Genomic DNA, 24,142 nt, shown 5'->3' with positions numbered 1-24,142 from the left:
ATGTATGTGGAAGTGCTTTGTAATCTGCAGAATGGAACAGGGATGTTACACTCCTTCCCCAGGAGGGCACAGTGTCTGACATGGGGACCCTCAGACACTCAGGAAGTATTTGTGAATGAATTAGCCTATGAGACTGGAAGAAATGAAGTGCGCGCGCGCACACACACACACGCACGCACCCTCTATGTGTATGTACATATACTTCCCCATTAGACTGGGAGCTCTGTGATGCAGTGTCTGTGCCATCTCTGTGTCCCCAGTGCCTTACAGAATGCCCTGAAAATAGTCAGTACTTAATACATGTCTGTGATTAACAATATTATAGTGCCTCTCCTTTTAGTGGCAGTTTTTATGGGATAGACTCTCTCTTTTTGGGGGCAGATGGAGGAATTGCTAGGAATCACTGACTTTGTTACTTCAGAGCCCTATTTTTATGTTCCACGTGCTGGGAGGCAGGGGTTTGCGGCTTAGTGTTGAAAGACTGTAGCTAGGAAGGCAGCACTCCCAGTGATTCAGCAGCCTCTGTCTAATCCTCAGCACCACGGGGATGTGTGCATTGGAGTGGGGGAAACAGGACCCATCCTAGAGACAGGGTTGCTTTGTTTTCTGGGGGACTGTTTTCCCTGGTACATTGAGCCAGAAGGTGAGTTGTTCTTCACCTAGTGACCAGGAAGTGGGTAGGTGGTCTTGTCCTTGGGATAAAGAAGCTAGCAAGTTAGGCCAGTCTGGGCAGGTAGTTGTGGGACTTGGTGTGAATAGCATGGCCTTTGAGTGATATAGTCACAGTGGTCTGGTGGTTCCCGTGACCAATGCAGTGGTTGATCCTATGGACGGGAGCAGGGGAGGATCATGGGACTGAGGTATGTGACCAGGAAGTCCAGCTCTGCCAACAGATGCAGAGAGTGACTTACAAAGGGAGTGGAGTGCTCAAGGTGTGACACAATCAACAACACAATCAGCAGGCCCAGGGGAGGTGACCACATCTGGTCCAGGCCTGTGCTGAGCACAAGAAAGAAAAGAAAAGTATGTGTATGGGGGAAACAGTGGCAGTGAATGGAATGGAGAAGACCGAAGCAGAAACATCAGAAAAGCTTTACTAATCTAAGTTTGCGGCTGGTCGGGAAAGCTCTTGTACTTGAGTAAATGCAAAGGGCGGCTACAAGCCCATACCCAGCACACATGAAGAGGAGTGGAGTGGAAAGGATCAGACAGACCATATGGATTACTACCATCCCCCTGTGAAGGGGGCTTGATGATCAGAATGAAGTGGCATTTGTATGTATACAGTAGAAATGTTTGCATTGACTGCTGTCTTAGTCTGTTGGGCTGCTATAACAGGATACCATCGACTGAGTGCTTAAACAACAGAAATTTATTTCTTTCAATTCTGGAGGCTGGGAAGTCCAAGGTCAAGGGTCAGCAAAATCAGTGTCTGGTGAGAGCCGCTGCCTGGCTCAAAGGTGGCCATTTTCTTGCTGTGTCCTCACATGGTGGAAGGGATGAGGGAGTTCTCTGGGGTGTCTTTTATAAGGGCAGTAATCTCCTTCATGAGGGCTCCACTCTCATGACCTAATCACCCCCAAAGGCCCCACCTCCTATACTATCATATTGGGGGTTAGCATTTCAACATTTGAATTTTGGGCGGAAACAAACATTCAGTTCATGACCTCTGTTTTACTAAATCTGTATATAATTTACTCTAGTACAATGTCTTACTGTCAAACAATTCATTAATCTAAAGTTTTACTTAAAAAAATTCAGGCATTGTCTGAAAAAGAAATAACTGAGCCTGGGTGGAGTCAGCTAGTTATCATTCGGCTGTCTTGCCACAGCCAGTTGTATGACGATAGTTATGGAAGGAGTTGCTTTACAAATGGCATCCCAACGAGGGAGGCTCAATCTTTCCTGGACAGAAAAAGGTGAGAAAACTGATGTGCGCAAAGGTTTCAGCTCAGCTGGATCTCCTCGACCTTTCAGTAAGACTGGAGGGGCATCATGTGCACATTCTCGTTTAATAGGAGCCTGAGAGAGAAGAATTAAATGAAGTGCCAAAGCTGGCTAAGCATTATTATTAGGACCCAAATATTTAAAAAGCTACAAATTCTGAATTAAAAGAGGGAATCTTTCATTAGTCAATAGGGAAGTTGAAGTCCAAGTTACGCTCCTTTTTGACCCTACTCTACTTTATTTAATCAGGGTTTTAGCACTCACAGCTATTCCAAAACTATTGATTTTTTAAAAAACTTGAGCCTGAAAAACAGACAAAAGATATATATGCTATCAGTCCAATGATTTATCTTAGGCGTCTGTGGACTGGAATCATGATTGTTAAGACTGAGAGGCACCTGCTCCTTTCCGAAATGAGTTGCTGAAGAAAGATTCTGAGATTCAGAAAGGGTAAGGGATGCAATGTTGACCTTTCGGAGACAGGAAACCTTTGAGGAACTATAGGACACCAAGACAGTTCATTTAAAAGATGGTTTCAAAGCATTTTCTGGGGCTGGTTTTGTATGTGCATTACTGAAGCCCTCCGCTTGTCTCTTTACATAAACCCAGTGAAATGATGGTTTCCGCAGTTGCTCATATGTCTGCAGCCTTCATGTGGCACCTTGGCTTCCAGGCTTTGTAACTGCTTTTCAGTCTCCTTTGTGGATGAAATTAAACTTTCTTTACCATTTGACAGCATGGAACTTTCCTGAGATGGGCATTAAGGAGAAGAGAGACAGGAAAAAGTCGCCGATACCATCTCCATGTAATTAAGGCAGTGCAAACAGCTAAATAAAATCGTTGCTAATGACACTTACTGGATTCTGTAATATGAGTCCTTGCTCTAGTCTTGGGATAAATTAAGGATGAGCTGCTCATGAAATGTACAGATTGTAATCTTTGTTGCAGGTAATAGGGTGTGCATTTTTTTTTGTAAGGCAGCTTTATGTTAGGGCTATGTTTAGGCTTGTATGTTCTCTTTCTCTGCCTCTGTCTCTCTGTTTCTGTGTCTGTCTCTCTATATACGTACACTCACATTTATGTATATATATACATATGGATGCACATATATGCGTACATGTATACGGACATGTATACGGACATGTACATGTATGTGTTTTTGTAAGGTAATAATAATTAGTAAAGGATAGGTTAACACTTAGAAAAAATAGCTTCAAACTTTGATTTATAGACTTAGCTGACCAGCTACCAAGGTATAGCATGTAATCAAGGAACCAATTTGCCCTCTTTTAACTCTTAAAATGAAAGACTAAAAATCAAAACTAATCTATGAATATGTTTTTTCTTTTGGTTCTGGATGTGGAATTAATGAAATTGTCTGAATGTATATGAGAAGGTGAAGACTTCTAAACTGCTGAGCTTAAATTTAGTTAGAAATTTATACCAGTGAGAATGAGTTCCAAACAAAACTGTCTTCATTTATTGAACACGTCATTATTTAGGAACACAATCAATAACATTGCTAGAGATACTAAGAATAATGCACCATCCTGGCCTTCAAATCTAGCAGAGGAGACTAAGAAATAAATAATAACATATTGCGGGATATGTAATGTGACTCAGGGTCTTAAGGGAGTGGACTGGAAGGTGACACAGCCCCCCTAATTTGTATCTGGGAATGTTGCCTGGGAGAAGAGATGCTTGTGCATCATGGGTGTCATCCACTAGCTAACAGGTGAAGGAAAGGCCTTCACAGGACAGGGACTGTGCATTGTGACCTGAAGAAGGAAAGAATACGTGGAGGGTGTGCAAGTCAGTTTGAGTAACTAGAATTCAGGGTGTGTAATGGGAGGCTGAATAGTCCTCTGAAGGAGCCCCAACTTTTCCATCAGGTTTCCTCCGTGAAGACTCTCCTGACAGCTGGAGCTGGTAGTCTCCTCCTCTGTGTCCCCATAAGTTTTTGCATATTTCTATTATTGGATTTTTACAGCCAACTTAATTATTCATGTCTGATTTCCATATTTGTCTGGGGGATAAACAATATCAGGACTGTCTCCTACTTCTTATAAAACCTAGAAAACAGTAGGTGCTCGATAGCTGTTTATTAAGCACATATGTGAATGTTTGGCTGGCTGGATCAATGAATGATTATGCACTGTTTGGGGATGAGAAAGTCAAGGATTGCCTTGGTTATCAAGTAACACTTCATAAAACCTTAATGGTTTCATTTTTCTGTTTCAGATTACTTGCAGCATATAATAGTCTTACCGATAAACACCTGGCTGGATATTTTAACAATACAAGGATAAGGCGGCATCTCTTAAGATCAGGGCTGGTAAGATTTGGTTCACTTTCTTCTACCCGCCCTCTTGTTCCATGAAGTCCAATAATTCCCTCCCTTTTCTGGTTTCCTCTTTGCCTAATCAGTGACATCCTTTCCTTCCTCCTCATTTTAGAAAAAGCTCTGATTTATCTTTTTTTAGGCTGTGTTCCAAAAGATAGGAAGAGAGGTCACAATAACCGCTAACACAACTTGTAAATTATTGAGGAAAAACTCTGTGGGTTTCCAACAGCATATTTCACTTGTTTGTTTATTTATTCATTTATTCAACACATATTTATCGAACACATTGTTTGAGCCGGGAACTGTTAGGGATTAAGGATAGAGAAGACTTTACTGTCTTCAGGAAAAAAATAGTGTTTTTAATAATCACAGACTATGATGTGGAAAACATGGACAGTTCAAAATTTCTCCTTGAATTTTTTAAAGCTGTTTCATTTCCTGGGATGGTTTATTGATACATTAGTGTTTTTTTGTTAGCTCCCAAACTATCATTAGCACAAAATTTCCATTCCTCTAAATGTGTTTAATGTGAAACCTTTTAAAAATGCTGTCGTTTTGCATTGAAAGAAATAGGTGTGGTTATAGAAAGTGTGATGAGTGATTTTAGCTGTTTACCTTCTTAAAACACAGTGGCTTTCCTTAACTATTGTTGCCATGGTGTTGAAAGGACATGCGTTGCGTTTCTAATTGTTGTTTTACGCGCTCTGGCTGGGTAGATCTTAGAGAGCTTGCTTTTTGTCCCCTGGGGCTTTGTTATCAGACAGACCTGACTGAAACCTGGCTCTGCCATTTACAAGACAGAATCTTGAGCAAATCACTTAACTTTCTCAGCTTCAACTTCCTCAATTCTAAAATGAAGATAATGATACCCAGCCCTCAGGATTGTTGTGGCAATTAAAGATGTATAATAAACGGTTGTTGTAATTGTTGTGGTTACTATTGACATTGCTTCTTTGGATAACAATCCGTGAGCTTCAAGTGTAAATGGAAAGGACTTTTTTATTTACTCATCAACATCATTAACAAGCACTTACTGAACATTGGTTATGTGCATGGCAACTCAAATAAGGAAGATACAGCCCTAGCTGACTCTAGCGCAGTCATTCACATAAAGTCCCTGAATCAGCCGTGTTCAGCATCACCTGGGAACTTGTTAGAAAATGCAAATTTTAGAGCCCCACCCCAGACCTATTGAGTCAGAAACTGTGGGGTGAGGCCTATCAATCTGTTTTTCAACTTGCCTTGCAGGTGATTCTGATGCAGGCTCAAGTTTATGAACTTCTGCCCTGTGCCAACGTCCAGTCTAGTTGAGGAGCTCAGACAACTCCCAGGGGAGAGATAACAATGACTCAGGTTAACTGCAGAGGGAGCAGCAGCGCAGGACGCTCTCAACACTTTCCCCGGTGGACACACATGACATGATAGCCGATGGACAACACACTTCAAGGACTGTAATTGAGTTATTCATAATTCCAAGCACACTTTCTGTAACCACAACCCTTTCTTCCATTGTAAAATGTATTCATCAAAAAAGATTATCAATAACTAATCGCTGGTAGCCCATCTCTAGCTGATCTCAACAACAGTGTTAAAAGACCAAAGTTATCAAAATTAAGAAATACGTGGTCTTGGATTAGACCTGAAAAGAAGAGCAGGGCTTAGGTAAGTGGAAAGGAAGAAGATGAACAATCCGGGAAGAATAACACCCTCTGCTTACAGAAGATGTAGAAAAATACAACAAATATGCCCATAGAGAGGATTAAAAGAAAATAAAAACAAATAAATAAAAACCAGAACCTACCGCTCCTGAGACTGGCATTAATGCCCATTGAAACCAATCTGGAACACTTTATATCTGCAGTACTGCATAATCTGAAAAAATCTGAATCACAACAAATTAAATTACATTCTGGGCTGGAGAGTGAAAGAAGAAAATGCAGTGTGAAAACAAAGTAATTAAACCAATTATTTTTAGAATAAACTGATGAGCGCCTCTGTAGCTTACATGTTTTGCTCTTCAAAGTATTTCCTGTGAGATCATCAGACCTGTGAGCACTGCTTCTTTTCATTGTTTCAAGGTATCGCCCCACCCCTTCTTCCCGAATGTGTTCAAAAAGAGAAGTGAAAACCACACCTGGGTTCCATCAAGGGAAAATTGTTACTCTAATGAGAACCTTGTTTTCAACGTCAAGTGCAGCACCTGTGTGTATTTTCACAATGATGGGTATATGAGCCTGCCTTTCTCTTCTTTTCCCTTATGAAATATTCATTAAAAGTGAAAGTTTATCAACCATAGTACAATCCTCCTTTAGGCTTAGAAGACACTGCCACTCTCTCTGTGTGTCTGTCTGTCTCTCTCTCTCTCTCCCTTTTTGGTAACTAACACCACATTTTCTGCTTTGTATTTCTATGTATGTTCTATTTATTCATGACAGATCACAAGAAGTGGAAGAATTCTTTCTGAAAAAGAATACAAACTAAATATCATGAAGAGGGATCACCAAAAATATATCCGGGAATGCTTAGCCCAGGCTATTTTCCATAAGGTTCTTGATATGGAGGTACAAGTATTTATTATTTTCTTTATAACTTATATTTTTTAATATGATAATTAATAATACTTCTGTACCCAGAAGCAGGGGAATTCTTCCTGTATTTCATGAAAAAGGAATGGAACAAGGTGACCTGAGAAATACCCTTTATCCCTCCAGGTGGCAAGGAGCTGAGACTGAAGTCAGCTTTTCTCCATTTCATTTAGGGACAAATGTGGACATCGTTATATATTTTGTGATATTTAATTTAACAAATGCAGATTTTTAATCCATAATGGCTACTCTAAAACATACCATCCCTCACCATCTGCACCTCAATTTCCATTTGCTAAAAAAAAAATGTGACATCTGTTTAAATATCAGTAATTCCACTGCCATGAATTATTTCAGATTTGTTATTCTTTTAAGGCTCTGAAGCTTGGCCGTATGCTAAATTTCAAGGAATAGGCATTGAAACATCTGCTATTCCTCCTACTTTAGGCCGCATTGGTCAGCACAGATTCACAACCCAAGCACCAACACTTTTTTTAAATCTGACATGGCATTTTTAGTAGGATATCTAGCTCACTTGAAGAATTATTTTAGCCTTACTCCATGGAACTTGTAGTTTCAAGCATCAACACCGTTTTAATTTGTGTGAAAAAGGATGTCACTTCTTGGCTTGACCATGCAGCGGTAAATCAGGACACTTGGCTCATAAAACCATTGACCTGTGGGTGCAGTAAACATTTATGAACAACTGTAGAATCATTGATAAACCAATGGTAAGTGTAGTGCCACTGAAAACATTTATTATTATGCTACCGTTATATTGAGTAAGTGTTATATTCACTTACGATGTATATGATCTGTTAATTTAGGAATTCATTTTGTGCTTTAGATCATGTGCATGAATTACATAGAATCATTGTTCATGGTCCCCAAATTCACTTGCTTATAAGTATTAGTTGAAATTTACAACTGATGTTAAAAAAAAAGTACAGTGTGAAATTAATCTATATCTAGTTTCTAACTTAATCAATAGGCACCAAGTTCCTTGAAGTTTGGTTTTCTAAAATTTCATGTAACCGACACATCATAACTGCTAAATATGCTATTATTTAAGAGTATTTGTGTATTCTTAAAGTTTGGAATAAATATCTTAGATAAATATTAATATGTATGTATAATATACTTTTATATAGTATATAATTATAATATATAATGTATGTTAATATAATTAACAAATAGAATATTTCTAAATTGTCACATTTGTCTCACATTTAGTTTATGCTGATGCTGTTTACTAATGTTGTTGTATTAATATTCATGTGTTCATTCATGCAACAAACATTAATTGCAGGCTTACCATGTATCAGTATGAGGTTATGTGATGTAGCTGCAAGATGTAATTAAAAAAATACTGTAGAAAATGATCAAGCGCTAGAAGAGAGGAACAAACAAACGGAGGTCAGAAAAGAAAGGAATGATGGCTTGCCTCTGTGAGAGTCAGGGGAAGCTAAACGGAAGTCCTCTATTTGAACTGGACCTTGAGGACTGTGCAAGAGTACATGAACACATGAGAAAGGCATTCCAGAGAGTGAAGACAGCAGGTGTGAAGTTACAGAGGTGTGAAAGGACATTGTAAATGGACAGGAAAGCTCACTGAGGCCCGACTGCACAGTGGGTTGATTGAAAGACTGGCAGGAAGTGACACTCCCCAATAAGTTGGGGCCCAGTTTCTGAGGGCCTTCACTTCCCAGCTAGGTTTGGAGTTTAGGAGATGAGGTGATAAAACGTTTTTCAGCAGGGGAGTGAAATAAATGAGCAGAGCTGTCTTAGAAAGATGATGTTGCTAAAAATGTGGAAGATGGATTAATGAGCTGGAAAAGATGAGAGGTGGGAGGTCAATTAGGAAGATGGTGCCAAGGGGTGTGGGCTGACAGCGGTAGTGGAAGCGCTGGGGAGATGCAGCTGTCCACAGAGCCATGGAAGAGGGAGAAAGACAGACATTGCCTGAACAAAGAGGGGTGAAGAGATGGAGCCCAGAGCAACTCTCAGATTTCTAGCTTAGTGGGTGGTGCATTGCAGGAGATCAGGAACAACATGGGCTGGAAAAGAACCTTTAAATGGTGGAAAAATGTGTCTGATAGAGTGGTGTCCTGGAAGCCAGGATGCTCTCATAAGCTGTAGAATGGTTAAATAAGATGAGCACTGAGAAAAAAAAGAAATTAGGTTTGACCCCGAGGACAAAGACATCGGTGGCCGTGGTAAAAGTTGTTTCAGTGACGGTGAAGGGTGGGGGGTGGGAGTGGATGACTGCTGTGAGCTGGAGGTACATGGAAGATGGAAAATGGTTGATAGTGAATTTAGTAATGAATGGGTGAGAGAACAGGAAAAGGGAGAGAAGCAAGGGACTTGTCAAGAAGAGGATTGATGACGCTTAAGCAGGGAATGAATGAGTCTGCAGGGTCCCAAAGGCAACGGGAAAGGATCAAGAACAGAGACACAACACTTTTTAAAAGGGCCAACAGGTAAAACACTCTCAAAGTGTCTAAATGATTTCAGATCAAATTGTAAGCAGATTATTTTCACATGGGGTTTACTTTTAAACTATATAATTAATATATTACAGAAAATTTGGAAAAGAAAGCTTAAAAACAAGAAAGCATAAAAAAGGAAAATAACCATGTATGATCCCTCCTCTCAGAGATAACTGCTATTGACAGGCTCACATTTCCTTTCAGTCTCTACTTATATGTAAACATTAATAAAAGCTCTATGTTGTGAGAGGGGCATGGTTTTGTGAAAAAAATAAGAACCAAAAAACGAGAAGTTAGCGTCAGACAGACCAAGGTTCAAATTACCGTTCCACTGCCTACGAGATGTGTGACCCGTGGCAAGCTCATGATCCTCTGCCTCAGTTTCTTCATTTGTCAAGTGAGACTGCTTCACAGTTAGAGTTGTTCAAGAAGGGGCAATGCACCTTCCTAGCACAGGGACAGGCACACATTATGAGCCTGATCAGTTAACTTGTATTTCTGGGCAATTCTGTGTCCTACTTTTTTTCTGCATTACGTGCATTTTCCATTTTTTTATACAGAATCTTTATGAATCTTATTTTAATGATTATATTCTATTCCATTATATGGATGTGCCAAAAACTTAACCATTCACTTTAAGGCTTGTGTTGCTTCTGAATTTTTTCTTTGAAGGAAAAACATAAAAAAAACTTTCAGACAGCATCTTTGTTCATAACACATTTAAAAAAAATTATTCAGATTCTCCCCTAGGTTTGGAAGTGAAATTTACTGGTAAAAGGGTAGAGACACTTTCAACAGCCTAATCTACGTTAAGAATTGGCTTTCCAAAGAGTTGTACCAATTTATATTCCTGCTTGCACACTTATGCAGATGATTCTCCTCCATCTCAATGACAAGAGGGGTAATTGAGAATACAGTTGGTTGCTAGGGTTATTTTCCTCTAAAAAATTCTTTGCTATAATTGATATGATTCTCTTCTCTGTCCTTTCCTGTATGCTTAGCGTTACCATCAGCTTGAAATAAGAAAGAAACTGGAGACCTTAGCTAGGAAGGAGCGAATTCAGAGATTTAAGGTAAGGACCTACATAACTGTCTTTTATTTGACAATATTATTTTGTGATTTTGAAAGCCAATAATGCTATTATTGAAGTTCCTTGGGGCACTTACATTTGGGTAACTCATAGCTGAGGTCAAATGACAGTTCCATCAAGCCTAAATTTTGGCCACCGTTGTTACAGAAGATCATAACAAAGTAGGAGCTGCCTGTGCAAAGTAAGTTTTATAAGGCACAAACCTTTCAAAGAAAAACTTGAAAACATTCAGGTTTTAAGTTTTGCTCTTGTATTTTCTTAACTGATATGTGATAGAGGCCAAAGGATTTTTTGCTTTTTTGTCTTAGGAAGGTAAAAATAGATAGTGATGTTCCCAATGTGATGGAAACCAGGGCATTCTAAGAATTATCCAATGGCACATTTTCCTGTGAATGTGAGCCTTGAAAATATATGGTAGGAAAGATCTACCTTAGCAAACAAAAGCATAAGATTTAGACATTTTCTATAAGGTATTTGAAAATCCTTACTTGTTTTCTGTTTTTGTATTTGATATTCCTACTTCAAAGTGAAGTTACGAAAATGTATAAATTTGAGTCAAGAGATGAGAGACTCAGTTAGGCATGTTTGAAAGGTTTCTCCTTAGGCTGGCAGTTTTACTCAATTTCTTGGGCCATTCAGATTTACACGTTGTTCTTCATTTTCTGTGTCGTATTACAGATGTGGGGCTCAAGACTCATTTCACAAACTGATCAATATTTGTAAAGCTTCTGTAGAATAACTTGCCATCTAAGACAGTAATTTTTCCCTCTCACTTGACAGACTCAAATCTGTCTATTTTATCATGGCCAAAAGATAATCGTGTTACAAAACTGTTATTAAATACTAGAAGATAGGTCAGTTTTTCAAGATCAGAAAAGTTGGTGTGTAGAGATTTGTGGTTAATTCAACGTTGCCAATATTGTCCTACATCAAGGACTGAGGTATAGATTCTGTAATGTTGATGGACTAAAATGGTTACTGGAAATAAAGAGTGACTGGCACTGCCTGAAGCAGATTGCCAGACCTGCTAATGAAGTACATGTTATAGCACGAGCGAAGTTCATCAGAGACACTCCAGTTCCTCCTGTGTGATTTTTATCTGTAACAATTTTCACTTTATAGCTGCGCTTGAGGAGATACCTATGTTTAAGTCTCTTTTTTGTAATAAGCAACCCTTTTGCTGAAGGCATTCTTTAATTATTTTTAAAGGTAGGAAGTAATATTTTCTGGTAGTCCCTACTCATCAGTGTAACGAGGAGCACTGTGCTTCTTGTGGCGATCTACTTAAAGCAGATGAATAAATATTATCACAGCATTGAGGATACTCTGCTTCCACAGCTATTTCTTTGAGTAAAGTAGACTCAGTTTCCCACCTTTCACTACCACACCCAACTCCCAAGGACAGCTGTGAAAACTTTTTCTGACTCTCACGATAGGTCTCACAAGGAACATTCTTGAAAGTAATGAGAAAGGACTTTTTAGTCATATGGTATCTCTTACTTGGCAGACAAGAACATAACCTAGATTACTAATGATGCATTAATTTGTTAAATCACTTTCTTATTCTAGGGAGAGCCCACAAGATGGTCTATAGAAAATAACATGCCAATCCTATCTCCCCACCCACCAGTTGGCCCAAAGACCAACCGTGGCCATAGTGTTCTGGTTGATGAAGGACATTCCAGTCTAACAGCACTGGTGAGTCGCATTAAACACTCTGTCATACACTATCCCAACTAATTAATTTATAATTTCTTATCATTCCTAGAAAGAATGCTCTCTGGGTATATGTCTGTACAATCCTGCAAATGCTGCTGAGTAAAAACATAGTCTTGCATCTGTTCAACTCTCTCTTTACAGAATGCCCCACCTCTAATCAATGTCACCTCTGTCAAGATCTGTCAAATCCATTTTGCTTGTTACTGCTAGATTTGTTTTCTTGAAGTGCAGATTACTTATGACACATGCCCGAATGCCTTCACAGCCTCTGTGTCACCTATAGAAAAGCCTAGACTTTTTCACCTGACATTTAAGACCCTAAACCATATGACCTCTATTTAGCTATTGACATGATTACCCTTTTGTACTGTGCAATGCAGCAAAAATGTACCACTACTTGTTCCATACACGTTCTGTATTTCCTGATCTCTGGATTTTGTTCTTGCTGTTCCCTCTACTCTCACCTTGTTTATGCACAAAGTCAGTGGTACTGTATAGCATTTTGGCCAGATACTTATATTTGTGCTTCTTTTATGAAAAGTATGTGCACATACTCTAAGATAAAAACAATTAAATGTACAGAAATTCTATTTAAAGAAATTATACACTGATATTTCATTCCAATTTCATTCATTTATAACCTAGAGGTGGTATTTGCTTGAAATAAGGTAAGGTAGCTTGAAACAATACAGATACAGGAAAAGATTTGCAAAATATTTCCTGGAGGTTGATGGTTTATGTTGTAAATGACCTGCTTGATCACGTCTTTATTCTTGCTTTGTGTAGCCTAATATGTTTCCTTGTTAGCATGAACATTTTTTTGGATTCTACAATATTTATAGAAAAATTGCAGTGCTTTCACAGATTGATGAAGTAGGTTTATCACATATATGTAGTGTTAAGCTTTGACATTTTTCAAAAGGTAAATATGTTTTGACATTTCCCGAGGAACAGCTCAAGTTAGGAAGAGCAACTGTCTTCCCTTTGTTGTTACCATATTTCCAGGCTTCATTTAAATGGATACGTACACAAATAATTCTTTTATTTGATGGCAAATTCACTAGAGTCTCAAAAGCTCGGCCTGGTGAAACAAGAGAAACAATCAGGTGCTATTTTCTATCTTCCCACCTGTTTAGGAGAGGAAAAACCCTTGAAAGGCTTTCTTTTCAATTTTCCAGCTGAACACCCTCAATAAGTAGTTTATGATACATCCAGGAGATCTTAATGTGGCAGGAGTGAGAAGGTAATTTAAAAATTACAGGAACACTGACACCAGCACTTCAGAAACCTTTCTCTCTGGTGAGCCGCAATTCTTCGCTCGGTCCCCGGCTATGGTGCTTCTGCTCCGTAAGGGATACCTGTTGTGATTCTGGAATCATAGTTCCCATTTTACAGAGATACATGTTCTCCTCTTTGTTTTCCCAATCTGGATACGTATCCTTTAAATTTGACTCCTGTCCTCCAAGTGCTGTTGAGATGAAGATAACAATCATTTTGGGATGTTGCTGTTGATTTTTCTTGTTTAACTTTCTTGAATGAATAAGGAGAGCATCCAGTGAATGGTTATTGCACTTGGTCACTAATTGCACCTAAACTTTCAAAATAGCATATAGGCTTTAGCTGCACGGTTCCTATTAAAACTGGAAAATCATTCAACTAAATCTGTACATGCTTGGAAAATTCAGCCCCAGAGATCTTCTACTGAGAATTAGAAATGCTCAGCTAAGCTGAGTAATCACCAGGTAGTCCATTTCAGTTCACATTCATGTGCAGTTTTGGAAACGTTAAGCTACAGTGTCATATTTATTCCAAGAAAATATATTACAAACGATTTAAAATACAGCAAATTTAAGGTGGCCTCTCATGTGAACTACGATAGTTTGTAGCTCACAGCTGGTAGTTGAATGATGCAGATTTATTTTTACAGATAAATGTAATCAGTTAAACATTTGACTGCCTTATTCATCTAACTGAGTGATATCTGTATGCAAATGTGAAAAAGGAAAATTTCGCGTTTAGCAGACAACAGATCATGTTCTAATTTGCAGTAGCCTGCTTTCTTGAATTCCTACATTAGATTTTCAGTGTTTTTGTGTTCCAGTGGATTATTTGACAGGAAAGAGTCTTAGATATATTTGTTTTACAGAGTTCAAAAGAATTCTTTTGGATGATCTAATTCCCTTGTTCAGAAACCTTTAGTTTGATTTCTCTTTGTGGGTTTAAAGACAGTTCACCTTTTGGCTCATATAGTGTTATGTCCTGTTTCTTTAAATCAAAGGCTGCTCCAGTCCATCCACTTGGCTTCCTGTATTAGTCATGACATAGGTTTGTGTGCAGAGACCCAAAGTAACAATGACTTAAAAAAAAGGATGCCCTCCCCACCCCAACAGGCATATGCGACTCTCAGCTGGTGTGCCATCTCTACTATATTAAGTCATCAAAAGCTCAGACTCCTACTGTGTCATTTTTCTGCCAAACTTAGTTTGTTGTCTTCATCCACATAAGCCAAGATGGTGTTTCATCATGTGGCTATTTCAGCCAGAGGGGAGAAGGTAAAGTGAAAGTGACAGCACACTTCTTCCAAGGGCATGATCTGGAAGTTTCATGTATCATTTCTGCTCACGTCTTATTGGCCAAAGCTGAGGCATACATTATACAGATTTGCAAGAGATCCTGGGAAATATAGTCCTTATTTGTGAGAACCATTCTCCTTGATAAGAATTCTGTTACTGGTGAAGAAATGAAAAGAGATGTTGGGGAATATTTATGTTTGCTACCCTTCCCATGTCTGACTCACAACTGTTCTCTTCTTACCCAGGTATTCAAATTTCCCATTCCTCGTCTCTGCTCATCCATTTTCTTCTTTTGCTCATCCATTTGGATAAAATATAATTGCTTCTGTGAAACTTTAATTTTTACTCGTCTCATTGGCTTGCTCCAAATAACTTTAAGTTCTAAGATGTTTTAATTCTCAGGTATCTTGTTGTTATTGTCTCTTTGGCAGTACGTGCGTGGTTCATTTGGCACTAATTGTCTTATGTCACCATTACATGTTAAAAATTACTTTTTCATCTCCACATAGTGCCTATAGTTGGAATCCAATAAATGTTGACTTAACAAAATCAGAGATTTAGCAACATATGACATGCTTTTCAAGATGGCGCTGAGGCCGAATTTTTGTAGTAGGACCTACCCCGTCGTCATTTTTTTTCTGTATTTACACAACACTTTTCCAGAGTTGGATATTTGTTGTTCATGATTCTTTAGAGTCAATGTATTGTACCTTATTCATGAGTCATTTATATACCATCCTTTTCACAACCTCTTACCCAAATACTCATGTATTATTCTTAACAGATTTTCTACTCTCTTATTGTAATCAAACAACTGGGCCAAAAGCCTTGTTTTTCCCACTTTTGAAACATTTCTGATCTTTATACTAAAGTTACAATGTTCTGTCAGTGCCCCAACAGGCACTTCTAATGCTTCATACTGGCACTTTTGGTATTCTCTGCAGTACAGTGTTGATTAGAAAATGCATCAGTCAGGGTCTCAGCAGGAAACAGATGGCTCACACAAATAGGGTAATTAGGAAGGGTTTAATAAAGAAACTATTTACAAAGATGCAGGCAGGGTTAAAGGAAACCAGCTAAGGATGTTAAGCATGCTGGGGTCAGCAAAATGGGAAACAACACCACATTGGCCTAAGGGAGAAAGGGAGGGATTGGATACCAGAACTGGCAGGCAGGACTTGTAAAGTAGGAGAGGACTTCCTGATAGAAACTGTGGACTTTGGTGGAGGGACTCAGCTGGCCCATCACGACCTTGGTGGAAAGGGTCCAGGAGAATTAAGACTGCAATCTCGTTCCCTTCTGTCTTTTGATCTACCAGTGCCTTTCATCGGCCAAATCCAACTGGCATCCTGAGGTTAGCTGGTGTAGTCCATAAAGAAATGACTCCCACCGGCCAGAGCAGGGCAGAGAAGAGGGGCAAATGGAAGATATCCAGCCTGGAAAAGGTCTCCATTTTTACACAGTGTTATCTAATGTTGCCAGTTAACTATTTTTCATTTTTGTTTTCCTAATATTTCAAGGAAGAAGTAGAATAAATGGTAATGCATCACAGTTGAACATCCGCCTTTCCTGTTTTGAATCACATTGTCTGCTTTTATTTCAGCACCAGTCTTAAGACTTAAAAGACTCACAGGAGAATTTATGTTGAAGACATTTAAACAGAAATGAGTCCATTCTAATCATATCCCTTTAGATCTCTAAAATAGGAACATTATTCAACTTAACATTAAATAGAGCAAAGCTATTCTACGCATAGCATAAATTGGGTGTTGTCAGCAAGTTTACAGTATGAATAAAATACAGGAAACTAACAGAGAACATCTCCTTTGTCTAGAATACTCTAGAATTGTAGCATTTAGTTATGTAGAGGACTTCCACACCATATGTTTTAACAAATACTTTGGGTCATAAGGGTATGGATAATGGAGGGACATAATTAAAGTTTAATCTGTTCAGTAAAAAGGCACCATTAATTACTCTAGGCAATTTGTTGGGTTATTAATTGGTTCTGGAAACCTGTCAAGATACTAATTTAAATGGAATTTTTTTTCCCTAATTGTCTAGACAGCCCCTCGACCATACACTGCCCCAGGAAATATGCAGCCTCCAATTCGATTACAGCCTCTTCCCAGTAATCCTGCAATAGGAACTGTTCCAAAGATGACTTCGGGGTCCAGATCAAAAGCCTCATTGCTGGAAAATGAAGCTCCGTTTCCCATTGGGGTAAATGTTATTTCTTCAAGAAATATCTTTTTTATTCTTGATCACTGTATTAGATTACCACAGTTTTTAAGGTGCCAGATTCAATTAATCTACTCTGCGAAATTTATATTGAAATTTACTGTTTTTTCCGTGTATTTCTGTTTACTTATACCTTACTCTAACTGGAAAGCCTATAATTTCTGTATTATTGGGCAAAAAGAATAAGGCATAAATTTGTAATAATATAAGGTGATCTCTCATTAATTTGAAGGGTTGTATGAAAAATAGAGGACTTTTTAGAGCCAGATATGACTTCTATCAGAATAGACCCAGTGTTGATCCAAATTTTAAATGCGTGAAAACTAGAAAATGAAACTTTCCAAGAATAGGTTTGCATTTGCATGCCGACTGACTTTACCATCAGTGTATGAAATTGCTGCAAGTTTGACTCTGCAGAAGGTTAGATATAGAAGGAAAAGAATGTCCATCTTTAAAAAATGCTGAATTAATCACACACAGGAGCTTGAAGCTGCTTCCTTTTCAAGGTTGTGTCTCAGATAATTTTTACTTATTTTATTAGAGTACAGGAAGGAGGTATGGTAACCATAAAATATGAGTTGCTTAACCAGGGAGGAATAATTAGGACATTTAGTAATTAGGGATGGTATTGTTTGTATTTCTAACATGAAGAAGAAACATTTGCCAGCTTAAGAAAGAAGCTGTGTCATGAGTGTAATTGTCATTGTGTTCAAATGGGTGAATTTAATTCCATTCCTTATTAGGAAATGTAAGACATATGAAATTAAGATATTTTTATCTAAGACTGACAGATAATCTTGACACTAAGAAATTAATTCAGACAAATAAATGATTGTGTTTCACAGTAAAAGTATAAATGTAACTCTAAAAGTGGTAACCAATATTTTAGTCCATTTGATATGCTTTTCAGCTTGTGAAGCAATTTTCACAAATCATATTTAGTATCTTCTCAGAAAGCAGGAGAAATTAAGCCAAAAGTAGTGGCACTTTGTCTAGGGAAGACTGCTTAGAGCTAAGCAGGAACTTGTTAGGTCAAAAGTCAATTAGGTTGACAACTTCTAGGATCTGGTCTCTTTTTTGAGGGCCCAGAGATTTCCTGTTCCAGCTCGTACCAGGAATGGTCAGGTCCCGAGAGATTGTCTCAGGCTAACTAAAATAACTCATAACAAGCTCATTTTTCTCCCTTTAGTAGACCAAAATTGGGAACCAAATCATAATCAGGCGCCATTAATTCACCAGATATTAAGTAATCAAAGCTTGTAGAAGCTGTGCATTTTCCCCTGGAGACAGACCTACATGAGAAGCCAGTTCACAATGAGAAGGTTGCCTGGTGAGCATGGAATCAGAATGAGGGGATAGGGTGAAATGGAATGTTAATGGCATCAGGCTAAGATGGCTTGATGCATCTATCTCATCCTAGGAATGGGCTTGCCAAAGGTACCAGAAAACTCCAAGGTCTTTGGCTAAAACCCCCTCTATCCTCCAGGGATAACTTTGCCGTTAGGACCGGAAATATTCAAAGTCCAATGGGTGGGATTTCCTCTCCCCTAGATAGTACTCAGATGGGCACTTTCCACATTTGCCAAGGTGATTATATTCTTTTCTAAGCTCCTATAAGTATTAACTCTACTTTGATAGACACATTTTCCTGTTAGATATGTGAATACTATCAATCAGGTAATATTCAAATTCTGCTGGCTATGGAGGGAGTTTTTATCTTTCAGGTGATTTTCCAAATCTGCTCTGAGACACTGGGTGGATTTGTTAATTAAATCCGCACAGGGCCTTTTATTTTCCTGTTTGCCAGTTTTGGGGTGTGAGTGACTGAGGGATAGGCACTTAATGGAAGTTTACATGGGCTGACAAGATTGGGATCAATTCTGTGTTAATTTAAACTAGCGAAACATAGTTTTCCCATTCAGTAACTATTTATTGGGCACTTACTATGGATTAGGTACTGCTCTAGGCATTGGTGATACATCAATTATCAAGTCAGACAAATGTATCTAACTTATTGGAGCTTATACTGTATTGTACATAGGCAAAATATACTGCTAGAAAAGACGTGCAGTTTTTTCAATGTCGTTGATGATGAAATGATTTAAAATAAAATCAGACAAGAAATTCCTAAAGAATACTAGTCTGCATGATTGCTGAGTATGTAGTGAACACCCACTAAATTCTTATTGTTTTCTTAAAGAGTAAAAGATATGCATGTGGGAATTGTTTGAAAGTGCAACAGATATAACCAGGTTGAACTTTCTAAGCATCACGAATGAGGATCTTTGATTTAGGCAAAAGCAATGTGGTCAAAAAACAGACTGGTTGAGATGCAACCGAGTAAAAATAATGACTTGATTGAAAATGATTATCCTTAGAATGAGAGTTTCTTGTACACTATAGATAGGAGTAGAAATTGGTAGAACTATTTGTGAAGGCAATATTGGAATATCTATCAACATTTTAAATGAACATGCTCAAACATTTTAGCATATAGGAATTTATCCTGGGAATACACACAAATGTGGAAAGACATAGATTTAAGAATATTTAACAGTATAATATTTGCTATAGTGAACAATTGAAAGACACCTAAGGATTTAAATAGAGTATTATTTAAAAATGTTATAGCATATTAAAGTATGTTAAAAAAATAAGGTAGAATTATTTATACTGCCATGGAAGGATGTCCAAGATACTTTGGGCTAAAAAAGCAAAGTAAGGAGCAGCATGTTTCTTAAAAATTTACTAAACCATTCCCAAATAAGTGATGCAATTGACTGATAACTCCTTAGAAATTTAAAAAACAAAAATCCCCAGGCCCCAAAATTTCTGGATTCATTGATTTTATTATTATGATGATTTTTACTTCTTTAATTTATACTTCTTGTTACAATATCAAAGCACACATCACAGAAAAATTGGGAAATGTAAGAAAAGCGAAAAGAAAACATAACACTTGCAATTTCAACTATTCTAACGATTCTAAACTCCTTAGTGAATATCTGCTTAAATCCCTTTCTGTTCACATAAATGTTGTTTTCAATCAAAATATGGACTATACATGCGTTTATTTAACCTGACTTTACTTATTTAGCAATGAGAAATGTTTGGAGAATGACTTCTCTTTCTTAAAAATGAGTTTTCTCAAAGTTTAAACATCTCAAAATAAAGAATAAGTTGGGTGAAAATTAATTTAAAATCATACCAAATAAATTTGTATAAAATGGATAAAACTGATTAAAGATTCCTTAAACTTTGAAAAACTATCCCAGATACATAAAAATTACCAATTTATGAAAATTCAGAGACTCAAATATGCCTGAAAAATGTAATATAATTATTGGTTACACCTTTGGTGCTTTTTAATCATTAAGGTAATGCACATTGATTAAATTTTCAAATAATACAGAGATATATGAAATGGAAAATGACATCCCCCTGATAATCCAAATCCCCAAAGGCAACCTCATCTTCAAAGTCTTCCAGTCATCCTTGATTTTGTCAAAATCCACATATAAATTATTTAAAATAAACATGTGATCACACCGCATGGACCTTTTTAGGTCACATTATTCTTTTTAAAGCCTGATGAGAATCTATTATAAGAATAAAGCAAAATGTAGTTAAATATTCTCCTATTGATGGACCTGATGGTTCAACTAAATTTGTTATACGTGTGTGTGTGTCTATGTATGTATGTATCCTTATACACATTTACATCAGTGTGCTTGTGTAATTATCTGGGTAAGATATATTTCCAGAAGTTGAATTTCTAGGAGAAAATAAGCTATATAAAGTCTTTGGGTCAGCATCTGGGTTTGGTTCCTTGATGTTATATTATCAAGGACCATTACAATACCTGGATGGGTGAAATCAATGTGAAAAAAGTACTCACACCCCATTGTTAAGTGGACTATCTAACCCTACTGCAAAGGACAACACTTCAAACTTCTTGATTTTAAATTGTTTAATTATGCTGAGTCCCCATAGCTTTAATGGGTTGTTGAGAAAAAATGTCAAAAGTACTATAAAAGTGCCATCACTGTCTCTTTGGTTTAAAAATATACTTAAGTAAAGTTAGAAATTCATGAAAATTTAATTTGCTGTGGATACTGCAAAATGCCATTTTTCAGCAGACTGGAGTGCTTTGAGTTTCCCTATTGATATCAGTTGTGTTTGCATGCAATGCCAATCATGCAATCTTCTCTTTAATTTTGGGTTACATTGGGTCACCACTTCTATTTCACTGGTTCTGATGTCATGAAATGTGATTACAGGGCAAGAAAGCAGTGATGAAGTTCAGGAACTCCATGGAAAATTCACAGGGAATGAATCGATATCAATTTCCGAACATTAACAATTACATGCTGCCTATTCCGCCTCCACCTCCTCCCCACAGTGGAACAATCACAAGGGGAAATAGACCTGAAACATGCAGAAGGAGAAGATTTCGCCCAATCACTGCTCCAAATGGCTTAGAACCTCTCTTTACCAAGGTGATTGTGGAATCAAGTTTTCTTTTATTAATTTAGCACAGATTACATTGCACTATTAGATTTCCGGATGTGCAGGAAAAGAATCTAGGGAAATCAAATGCAAAATGCACTGTGTAAAGAAATGTATTAATTTTATAAATGTAATTGTAAGCTTGAATGAATCTGAAACCAAATATTTGAATAGTTCAGTTGAGTAACTAATTTAGCACAATTGATAAAAAATCCAGCAATTCTTGTGGTCAAATTTAGTTTGTGTTCTACCTATTTCCAAATAATTTATTACCTTTAATTTGCCCATTCAATTGTATGTTGTCAGAAGTATTTTAAGATTTAATTTGTGAAAATTCAGGGACTTACATATACCAAAAAATTTATACCATATAAAATACCTGATTAAAGCTTACTCTTAGTGATTTTTGGCAAATTAATGTACGATATTAAGAAAAATTTTTCTTTCAGTGTTCTTCAAAAATAGTGTAGTTTGTTGTACTTATTTCCTCAAAATACTGATAAAGAAAATAGTCCTAAGGCCAGTTAGACTTTATGCAGATACAGGCTAGTAAAAAGGCAAAAAGAGCTCTTAATTTTTATTGTGTAAATATACAACTAATAGTAACTATAGGTGACTTCTATGATTATTAGCAGATAGCTGGGTCAACGTTTCACCGATGGAGAATCAGGGTGCGGTATTTACTGCTTGTCCACATCTCGCTCCTGGCATCTATCCTCACAAATAACTTTCTCAAAAAGTTGGTACTGTCTTCCTTGTGCTTGCTCAAATTTCGTCCTTTCAATTCTGTTTTCTCCACTTCTCTTCCTTTGTTCCAGTCTCTGGCAGAGGACTGTATCCCTTATGTCTGAGGCCTACCCTCCACCCTGTGTCCTTGATTTTCCTTTTTCACTGCCTGTGGAAAACCAACACCATCTGTCATTCTCCTTTCTAATTTGCATTTTCATCCTCCCTCTGATATTCATCTCTGTCTTTCAACACATCCAGGTCTTATATGGAGTCACATTCTGTAGCCTTAGACTTCTGTTTTTCTTCTTTCCTACTGCAGAGTTCTCTGAAGCATAGTTTACTGCAACTTACTCTAACAAACAACCGCAGGCAACTCAGCTGACAACAACAAAGCTTTCTTTCTTATTTTCATTATTGTCTGTTGTTGGTCAGCTGCAATTCTGGAACCAGACCAGAGGAGTGGTCCCTGTCTGGGATATGTTGGCCTCATGGACAGCAGAACCATGGAATGCTTTAAGATTCTATTCAGGAGTGACACATGTCACTTACACTTGAACTCCATTACCAAAGCCTGACAGCAATGGAGTAGGAGGTATCCTCCTGTCACAGAGAGGGGCAGTGAATATTTGGGGCAATGATAGAATCTACCATATCCACTAACTTACTTTTGAACTCTTTGCCTGCTGGCATTGGTCTTCACTAGGCCAAAAAACATGCTCTCCTCAAGGATGTGGCCCCCGCTTAGCAAAAACAGTGACTTCCTAATCATCCTCACTTGGTGGCAGCATTTGATTTTCTGATGTTAAAATACATTACTGGGATAAACTCTTCCTGGTCATACTTTTTAAAAAAAGTTTAAATGTCTCATAAACCCTAAGAGTATGTAAAATCTTTGTGTACAGGTTAAACAACAATAATCAAAAAAACACCCATGTTCACACCATTACTTCTTAACAAAGTAGAACACTACAGTCATGTTATGAGCACCCTATTTCCTGCCCCATCATATCCCCTACAGCTTCCCAGAGCAACCACCACACGGACATCTTTGTTAACTGAGTTCCTGCTTTTCTTTGGAGTCCTATCACTTATATGCATTCAACTTCAGAAATGAGCTCAAACCTAGCATTGTAATGAAAGGACAATATTTCCAGAAGAAAATAAGTTGAACAGAGTCTTTGGATCACAGTGTGGGTTTGGTTTCTTGGCAATTTTAAAAGCCCCTTCTGGGGAAGTCAGAGAGGCTGCGTCATGAGTGAGTCCTAGGAAAATGGGCTCACCGGAGTCAGGGCATCTAGTGAGGTCCTACTGTGGGCCAGCCACTGGACATCCAGCAGGAACGTGCTCAGGGAGGTAGGCTTCTGTAGCTTGGCACAGAGGAGAGAGCAGCAACTTCTGCGTTCCGTGGTCATGACAAGTGAAGCACAGATAAGCATCTGAGGCAGCTTCCCCTGGGCATTCTGCCTCCATGGTGCCAGCAGGCGTCCTGGCTTTGACAGACCTTAGCAGTCTGTCTCTTGAGTCATAAGCCTTCAGTCCGACCTAGGTGATTTTTTTTTTTTTAAACTTCTGTTCTCTCTTTTTGAAATCTCTTTTTTGGGAATGTTGGAACTACTAGACTGATGCTCTAATATTCTTAACTTTTCTCTCCTATTTTCTACCTCTTAGACTTTTTGTTCTTCTTGCTAGGAGATTTCTTCAATTTTATCTTCTACACGTTCTACGGAATTTTTCCTTCTGCTGACTTAATTCTAAGAACTCCTTCTGTGATCACTGAGTGTTACTTTTAAAAAGCATCTTATTCTTGTTCTGTGTGGTATTGATTCTTTGGTATTCATGGAGACTTACTTTGTGGGCTAATACATGTTTATTCTTTGTAAAGAATGTGATTCGCTAAATGCTGGGAGCAGAGTTC

General features: G+C 37.9%; 1 protein-coding gene across 5 annotated transcripts in view; it reads left to right on the top strand.

Annotated features, from left to right (window-relative positions):
* ERICH3 (glutamate rich 3) overlaps positions 1-24,142 on the top strand; it is a 102,774-nt gene that overhangs the window by 24,240 nt on the left and 54,392 nt on the right. For 2 of the 5 annotated variants that reach the window (XM_046645873.1, XM_046645868.1), the window contains exons 1-8: positions 4,189-4,282; positions 5,540-6,243; positions 6,370-6,493; positions 6,727-6,852; positions 10,367-10,438; positions 12,026-12,154; positions 16,813-16,971; positions 21,270-21,488. In XM_046645873.1, coding sequence (XP_046501829.1) covers positions 6,113-6,243; positions 6,370-6,493; positions 6,727-6,852; positions 10,367-10,438; positions 12,026-12,154; positions 16,813-16,971; positions 21,270-21,488 — 960 coding nt within the window. In that variant the 5' untranslated portion in view covers positions 4,189-4,282; positions 5,540-6,112. Of the gene's footprint in view, positions 1-4,188; positions 4,283-5,539; positions 6,494-6,726; positions 6,853-10,366; positions 10,439-12,025; positions 12,155-16,812; positions 16,972-21,269; positions 21,489-24,142 lie in introns of those variants that run through there. The other 3 variants (XM_046645871.1, XM_046645869.1, XM_046645872.1) reach the window with 3 other exon arrangements.

The sequence above is a fragment of the Equus quagga genome, chromosome 18 (genome assembly GCF_021613505.1).
Source record: "Equus quagga isolate Etosha38 chromosome 18, UCLA_HA_Equagga_1.0, whole genome shotgun sequence".
NCBI classification, from domain to species: domain Eukaryota; kingdom Metazoa; phylum Chordata; class Mammalia; order Perissodactyla; family Equidae; genus Equus; species Equus quagga.
The sequence above is the reverse complement of the archived record's forward strand: the minus strand, read 5'-3'. Positions and strand labels throughout refer to the sequence as shown.